An 8,901-nucleotide genomic window follows, 5' to 3' on the forward strand; every position below is an offset into this window, starting at 1 on the left:
TTTTTTTAACAGAAATAAAGGAAACAGATGACAGGATGTTTTAATGCATTTCCTTTGTCTTCCCACTCAGGTCTCTTTGATAAACCTCTTTGACAGTACCCTTGGCCCCATGAAATCTCTCAGGACTCTGCGAGCTCTGAGACCCTTGAGAGCGCTGTCACGGTTTGAGGGAATGAGGGTAAGACTGATTGCAAAGCAAAGCTTGTCAGAACTGATGAGCACATAACAGGTTTGTGACTCATCACGGTGTCTTTGTGAAGTTCACCTGTTCACCCTGAGTTCAGCTTAGGAACTATAAAATAAATTTTTAAAGAGATCCTTGGTTGTGCTCTTCTGTACCTGGGCATTCCTTATAGACTTTCCTGGAGTGATTGATCCAAGTGCTGTTGAAATTAAAACTGGCCTAGATGGAACTTTGTTCCATTGCTGCTCAGACATGCTTGTGTTCCTGTCTTACTGAGATAGGCAAAAATAAAGTAGAGAATAAGAACTGTGAGCACAATTATAATTTTTGAAATCTGATAGCAAGCTAACTCAGAGGAAAGAGTCACTTCAATTTTGAAAGATTTTACTGGATTGATTTACAAAAACTGTAGCCTATTAAAAAGTACTTTGCTCAAATTATTGTTTCAAATAGAGTTCTTTCAGAAAACAAAAGTGTTTGTCTGTAGAACATTAGATTTTCTTTTCCCATCAAAAGAACACATTTATTTATTATTTTTTATTCTGGAAGTGAGACTGAAAACTCTGTGGTTGCAATCTTGACACTGTGAAGACAGAGAGAAATGTCATTAAATTAATTAGCAGAATGTATCAAAATTTCCATGTCTGGAGTAAATTTTGATATTGAAACAGGTAATGTTGTATTTTCTGTCTTGCTATGAAGAATGTGTGTGGCACAGTCTCGAAAAAATCTTCACAAAGCCTTTTAATTGTTCTGCTGGTCCATCAAGTTTTTCTTTGCTACCTCACAGATAAGTTCACTGCCTTCACTGTGAAACTCAAAAAATGTTCCCACCATTCCCTTACCCAGTTTTTTCAAAGCAATCTTCTATGTCTTGGCATACATTTACAATCTGCATGGACCACTTTTCTGTGGTTCCACAGCACCTAGCACAGGAAATGTACCTGGCTTATGCTTATAGACCCCAAACACAACCATAATCCACTAAAAATAAATGAGGCAAATTACTAGTGGAGAATTATTACTGGTCCATTTAAGAACTACTTTTGACAGTCTTAAAAATAGTCCTCTGCACAAGTGCTCATGGATGAATACTTCAGAAGTTTTATGTTAATAAAATCTAAAACAAAGAGACAAATGGACTATGTCCTATTCCAAAAATAAGTGAAATAATAAAAAAACCCAAAAAACGGGTGGACTTACATTTTAGTAGTGTAGGGTCTCACAGCAGACCAAGAAATATCAACTATTGCTTTGAAAGCCTAATAGATACTAAAGATGCTGTTCAAGGTTCCCCTGCCAGCTGTGACTATTGTGACTGAGACTAGTTTTACACAGAAAACATCAGGTTTTTGTTTGCAGAGATGACTAAGTGGCTGCTTACAGATACCTGGGCTCATCCTTTTTCTGAAGCATATTTTTCCTCTCCCTTTTCCATCCCAGGTTGTGGTCAATGCCCTCCTGGGAGCCATCCCCTCCATCATGAATGTTCTGCTCGTCTGTCTCATCTTCTGGCTCATCTTCAGCATCATGGGAGTGAACCTGTTTGCTGGGAAGTTTGGAAAATGTGTCAATATGACAGATGAAAATTCCGTATTAGATAACAATATCAAGAACAAAACAGACTGTGGGATGTATAACAACACTGGAAAAATATTCTGGGTCAATGTTAAAGTAAATTTTGATAATGTTGGCTCTGGCTACCTGGCTCTTCTTCAGGTGGTAAGTGCTGCTTGTCCTCAGTAGCCAGCTCTTATCAGATGGGCTTGACCTTTTCTTAATTCCTAACTCATCTCTCAGGGTGATGCAAGGAGTGAAATATCCTGCAGCTTGCCCTCCCCTTGTATTGTAAATCAGGGCAACCCCGATGAAGGGGAGAAATGACAAGGAGGACTCCATTGATATCAGAAGGCTAATTAATTACTTTATTATACTATATTATTCTATACTATATTACACTGAATCTGCACAAGCACCCAACTCAACTCAACCCAACTGCACAGAATCTCGTGACTGTCAGCCAACAGTCCTGACACTCACACACGTGGATTCAATTTGCCAATGAATCAAAACACTCACACCAGAATCCAATTACCAATTCCCTTCAGGTAAACAGTCTTCCACAATGCATTCCACTTGTGAACAACAAGAGGAGCAGCAATTGAGATAAGAGTTGTTTTTTCTTTCTCTGAGGTTCAGGGAATGTGAATCCCATAAAATCCTTGGGAAGTTGTGCCTTGCTTTTCTCTGTGAAGAGAAATGTGGCCACACTCTCTTGTAGCTGGCTGTTCATGCACACAAATGGGGAAAGGGGAACAGACGAGACCCTGCCATGACTTTCCAGGTGATAAAGGAACATCTGGTGGGCAAGTGCTGTTGCAGGCTCCAGCAGTTTCGTGATCCTGAGAGCTTCCATCTCAGAAGGAATTCTGGGGCAAATAGTGACCTTTTCTGTCAAAATGTGGATTTATTCAGCCATGAGGGTTGCATGGCCTTTAGTGCCATGCTGATGAAGGTTTGCTCTGTCAGAATCCTAGGATAAAATGTTCTGTCTCCCCCTTGAGAGCTTTCATGTCCTGATGAGGCTGAGAGTGCCACATACAGCAGCAGCCAGAGCTGGGTGCTTTGTGCCTGTGAACATAGCAAAGGCTCTTGTTCCAGTCAGTGTCATTTGGATATAGCAAATTATGTGAAGACTTTTAAGGTCGAAGTTCAACACATTTTCCATAATCTCTCATTCCAGGCAACATTTAAGGGTTGGATGGACATCATGTATGCAGCGGTAGATTCACGAGAGGTCAGTCATTTCATTCAAACCATATTTTTGGAGAATGCTTCTGCTTTCTGCAAATGCAGTATTCATTTTGCACTTCCACATCTGCTGTTTGTCAGTGCTAAATACTACCAGTAATTATTTTTTGTCAGATGATGTAAACATTTAATCTGCAAATGACTCATCATAGCCTAAATCTCCTCTGTTGCAATGGGGAAAAGGGTTTCAGCTCTAGATCCACCCCCTTATACAGAAGAAAGTGGCATGACTTAGTAAGGAAAGAAATTGAAATGTAGAGGATGTCTTAATTTCATCAGGAGTTCAAAGGAATAAAAGAATTTTTAAAGTATTTTAATATTATAATATTAGCAATATTATATATGGAAATGGAAATAATATATAAAAACAGGAAAATACTAATAACAGTATTTTCATACATCAATGTTTTTGTATGTTTAAATGTTTTTCTTCTTTGTTCTTCAATTTGAAAAGTTATTTTTTTGTTCCAATTTTGTTTTTATTCATAATAGCCATCACAGAAGTTTTTTGCTAAGAAGATAAAAAATACAAGAACATATCTAAACCAATAATTTTACTGGCAAGAGCTTGGAATTTGACTTCTAAATAGTTTGTTTTTTTCACGTACTGAAAAATTTACAGTTCCTGTTCTTATTGGAAGGAACTGAACTGGTGCTTCTGCAATGCCTGTGGAAATCATGTCAAGAATATTCAAACAAAATTTTGTGTTACGCACTATTGGTAGTTTTAAATTATACCACTTTTGCCACAATTAGCAGTAAGGCTGTAAGTCTTAGTTCCTCCTGGAATCAATTTTTGAGAGGAGCTTCAATATGAAGATTATTCTCAATTGGGCCCATGTTGCTGTATTGTTATTTCTCAAGTTGCTTCTCGTTCCTGCAGAAGGATGATCAGCCAGAGATGGAGAACAATCTCTATATGTACCTCTACTTTGTGAACTTCATCATCTTTGGGTCTTTTTTCACCCTGAACCTCTTTGTTGGTGTAATCATTGACAACTTCAACCAGCAAAAGAAAAAGATAAGTGTATGGGTTGTGCTTTGGAGAACAAGGTCCTATACACGGAATCTAAAACTTCAATTGGCATTTACCAGAGTTTTGATAATTAAGTTACAAGAAATAACTTTCTACTTTCTTTTCCTTGTAAACTGAACACCTAGATCTTCCCCAAACATTTCAAAGCCTCCTAAAATTTCAGTCCTTTTGGGGAACTCAACATGACAAGAGGCTCCTTATTTAGAAAGTGGTCTGCTAGAGGTGCTCTGATGAGTGATTTGGATATTCAGCAAGCCCAGCACAAAAGCCCATGGAAAGATTTGGATATTCAGCAAGCCCAGGGAAAGATTTGATCCTGTCCATGTTTTTTGTTTGCATGCCTTTTGAGTGAGCTGAGTTTCACACCAAGACTTCTACTCTGCAAATGGCTGGTTTGTGCCACTGATTTTATGGACACAGTTACATGCTATGAAATAAGAGCCAGTAACAGCAAGGTGTAAAAAAGGAAGGAATGTCAGTTTCCAGAATTTTAGACATTTTCAGTGCAGTAGTTTTGCTCTTCACCAAGTAACAGTGACATTTCTTTGTATACTTAGGTGGGGAAGATATCTTTATGACAGAAGAACAGAAAAAATACTACAATGCAATGAAGAAGTTGGGATCCAAGAAACCTCAAAAACCCATTCCAAGACCCTTGGTAAACTGAATTCTTCACTGGGAAAACGCATTGCAAAAATGAAATTTAATTCACTGGAAAGTGCATATATTTATATATTGCAAATAAAATATTCTTATTGTCTTTACATTGATACTCACACAGTGCTCTGAAGTCAGTTCCACACCAAAAAGTTGACTGAATTATTTTACAGGTTAAATATTTATTAAGTTCTCTGCCTAAATATTATTGGGTTTTATATTCTCTTTTGAACTGATAACATTTCAGGATGGGAATGGATTTTTCATGTCATTTTTGTACTCTGTCTTTCTCCAGTTTCTCAGACTACATTGTAGCTGAGTGACTTTGCAACATAAAAATTGGAAATGTTGGAAACATGTATGGATGGGTACTCCTTATTTTCATAACTGATGTCAGAAGTTTTTTTTTTTTTCCCCTCTAGAACAGATACCAAGGTTTCCTTTTCAACATTGTAACATCCCAGATGTTTGATGTTGTCATCATGGGTCTCATCTGCCTCAACATGGTCACAATGATGGTAGAAACCTATGAGCAAAGTGAAACGAAGACAAACATCCTCAGCAAAATCAATATACTCTTTGTTACCATCTTTACTGCAGAATGTGTGCTGAAATTGCTGGCCCTGAGGCAGTACTATTTCTCAAATGCCTGGAACATATTTGATTTAGTTGTTGTTATTATGTCACTTGTTGGTAAGTAAAATTGTCTTGAAAGTTCTTTACTATATAAATTATTATTCTTTTTAGAAAGAAAAAAAATTAGTTAAATTTCGTTAACTGCAAATAGTCATTGAAATGCAAGTCATAATACTGTGAAGTCTTAAGGAAAAAATAAGCAAGCCCCCTCAAGATTATATTAAATAACATTAAATGAGATTCAAAACAATTCCTTTACTAAAAGTGTGTATATATTTATAATGGTTCTTTAGGTTTTTTTTTCCTCATCTGAAATACAGAATAAAGAACTCATCATAGTAGTGTCACATGACATGATAATTTCCATTGCCACTGATTTAGTACCAACTAAGAAATATTCAATCAGATCAATTGTTGGGTTTTGTCATCTGTGTTTTTGATAGATGACTGAATTATATAGAAAAATAGGACTACTGGAATATGTATAGAGTGGGAAGACTGGAATTAGATTATAGCCTGTAGAATTCAGGCATTGCTGACTGACAATAAGGGTTCTCACTTTGTAACACAATAGAAAAGATCACCAAAAATATATTAGTTTTTACTTGAAGGGATTGCAATGGAAGAATGGGGTAAAGAGCTCTGTTGCAAATTTGAGCTTCCTGCCAATTTAACTATACCTAGGGCTAGTACTGCCCTAGCAACAGGCATTTAGGGCAAGAAGGACATTTCAGTTCTTTACTATGACTTGTGTCTAGAGTAAGTAAGATTCCAGTAAAACTATGGTTCATCCTTGAGAAATCATGTTTCTGGATTGTAAATACAGAAAAATTTATCCAAAGCAGCTGCACTTAGAAAAGACAAGCCTCTTCTCGTGCTATTAGGTGTCATTTATTTCATTGAAACAAAGAAAAGATAACATCCATGTGTAGCTCTGTCTCTGAATGAACCAAAAGCCATTGTAAAGTGGCATGCACATCTTCTGTGTTCATCACTCTGCTTCTACATGTCATGCCTTTATTATCTAAATGACAACCATGACATTGCATTTTATCTTGTTTTCTTAGTTTAGCTTTGTAGTGTCAGTATTTGAAGACAAATGTAGAAGATAATTTGAATTAGCTGAAATATTCATGCAACCAGAGTCAAAGAAAACCACCAGTCATCAAGTGTCAACTGATACAGATATTTGAAGTTGTGCACAGAAAGTTCCTTGTCATCTTTTGTGCAACAGGGACTGTCCTCTGATGGCTGAAGAATGTAGTTCATAATTGCTGATTTCAACAACTATTATTTCAATTCAGCTTCTCCTAAAAGTTATTCTGGTAGGGCTTAGCAAGAACACATCAGATATTTTTTAGCTGTGAATATATTATCATTCCAGCCTCTTTACTAGTTAAGGAAAAATATGATATTCTAATGAGTTGTTATCCTCTCCTTTTCAGCCTTACTGCTTTCCAGCATTGGCAAAGCCTTTGAACATTTCTTACCACCCACACTCTTCAGGGTCATTCGCTTGGCCCGGATTGGGAGAATTCTGAGACTCATCCGGGGAGCCAAAGGAATTCGAACTCTCCTGTTTGCCTTAATGATGTCCCTTCCTGCTCTGTTCAACATTGGCCTCTTGCTGTTTCTGGTCATGTTCATTTATGCCATTTTTGGCATGGCTAACTTTGCCTATGTGAAGATGGAAGGTGGCATTGATGATATGTTCAACTTCCAAACCTTTGCTAACAGCATGCTCTGTCTCTTCCAAATCACCACGTCAGCTGGCTGGGATGGTCTTCTCAGTCCTATTTTAAACACTGGGCCACCATTCTGTGATCCAAACATAAATGGTACAGTGGGTGAATGTGGTAAACCTGCCATAGGTATTATTTATTTTGTAAGTTACATCATTATATCATTTCTCATTGTTGTAAACATGTATATAGCAGTTATTCTGGAGAACTTCAATGCTGCCACTGAGGAAAGTGCAGAGCCTTTAGGGGAAGATGACTTTGATATCTTTTATGAAATCTGGGAGAAGTTTGATCCTGAGGCAACTCAGTTCATAACTTTCTCTGCACTTTCAGACTTTGCAGATGCTCTGCCCAAGCCTTTGTGTGTACCAAAACCAAACAAAGTTGAACTCACAGCAATGGACCTGCCTGTGGTCAGTGGGGACAAGATACACTGCTTGGATATCTTATTTGCTTTCACCAAGAGGGTGTTGGGAGATTCTGGGGAGCTGGATACTCTGAAAGTACAAATGGAGGAGAAATTCATGGCTGCCAATCCATCAAAACAATCCTATGAGCCAATATCCACTACGCTCAGCCACAGGCAAGAGGAAGCGTCGGCCACGGTGATCCAGCGCGCCTACAGGAGCCACCTGCTCCAGCGCTCCCTCAGACAGGCTTCCTACCTGTACCAGCACAGAACTGGCAGCTCTGACACTCTGGGAGATGCTGCTCCAGAAAAAGAAGGACTCATTGCAAATATGCTGCGTGCGAATTATGGTAGGAGTCCTAACAGGTCTGAAACGTCGTCCTCAGTGTCCATCCCTCCGTCGTATTACAGTGTCACAAGAGAGAGTAGTGGCAATCTCACAGCTGAGAATGGAGAAATAACGGGCAGTCAACAATCTCCAGACATGAAGTAGTTAATTGGTGACAGAGCTGTTAAGAATATTTTTAAATTTTCACAGAAGATATTGTAAATACATGTCAGCAGAGGCAGCCTCCCTATGAAACCAGGTCTGTTGATTATGGCAGCTGAGAATCGTGGCCTTTGGCTCTGCTGTGTTCAGTTTTCTTCAATATTTTCCTATTCAGAGAATGGTTTTGGATCTGTTTGATTGATGCAAAATGGGTTCCACAGTACCTGGGTGCTGTGACATGTTCACAGCAGTGACAGGCAACCTCAGCTGATATTTCCTCTGTACAGGAAGCAGAGAAAAGTCCAAGCACCAATGGATCTACTGGAGAACAGAAAATGAATGTCAATATGAGTATAAATTGAGGAATGGAAAAGAGCTAAGATTTATTCCATTCCTAATTGCTACTATCATTATAAACCTGTTTAGCAAATCACTGATGATTTTTTAATTTTTTTTTTTTTTTTTTTTAGTGTTTGGGGACAGATGTACCACAAACATAGACCCTGCATGATCCACAGATATTCCACAGTGTAGTGGACTTCTTCCCATATGATTGATTTACAGAATAAACCATGGCATGTATGTTATCATAGTTGTGTTACTGAAGTTTAATTAAATAATAAATACAACTCTTAGTATTACAGAAGTCATACTGAGCAGAGAAAAACCTTGCTTTATATTTTGTCTGTGAGGATTATTTTTTTTTAACCTGGTTTCCTCTGGCAGTGAGGTGAAGGCAGCTGTACCCTCAATCACCCCATAAAAATTTGTGTTTATTGCATACTTTCCTCAAACTTCTCCTAAAGGCTGAGTTTTGTGTTCAAGTTCATTCTTGACAATGTGGCAGAGAAGATAAACACAAATAACATTGGCTGGAAATTGGTAATATTACTTCAGCCACTCCCTTAGACACCAGAAACCAAGGCCAGGGAGCTC

At 38.0% G+C, this 8,901-nt stretch overlaps 1 protein-coding gene across 1 annotated transcript in view; it reads left to right on the forward strand.

The window, feature by feature from the left end:
* Positions 1-7,968, forward strand: part of LOC121364594 (sodium channel protein type 5 subunit alpha-like) — a 33,429-nt gene extending 25,461 nt beyond the window's left edge. The window contains exons 21-27 of the mRNA XM_041487997.1: positions 71-178; positions 1,628-1,906; positions 2,928-2,981; positions 3,879-4,020; positions 4,589-4,689; positions 5,111-5,381; positions 6,770-7,968. Coding sequence (XP_041343931.1) covers positions 71-178; positions 1,628-1,906; positions 2,928-2,981; positions 3,879-4,020; positions 4,589-4,689; positions 5,111-5,381; positions 6,770-7,968 — 2,154 coding nt within the window. The remainder of the gene's footprint in view (positions 1-70; positions 179-1,627; positions 1,907-2,927; positions 2,982-3,878; positions 4,021-4,588; positions 4,690-5,110; positions 5,382-6,769) is intronic.
* Positions 7,969-8,901: the final 933 nt, after the last annotated feature.

The sequence above is a fragment of the Pyrgilauda ruficollis genome, unplaced genomic scaffold, assembly GCF_017590135.1.
Source record: "Pyrgilauda ruficollis isolate IOZ18807 unplaced genomic scaffold, ASM1759013v1 scaffold12, whole genome shotgun sequence".
Classification (NCBI taxonomy): domain Eukaryota; kingdom Metazoa; phylum Chordata; class Aves; order Passeriformes; family Passeridae; genus Pyrgilauda; species Pyrgilauda ruficollis.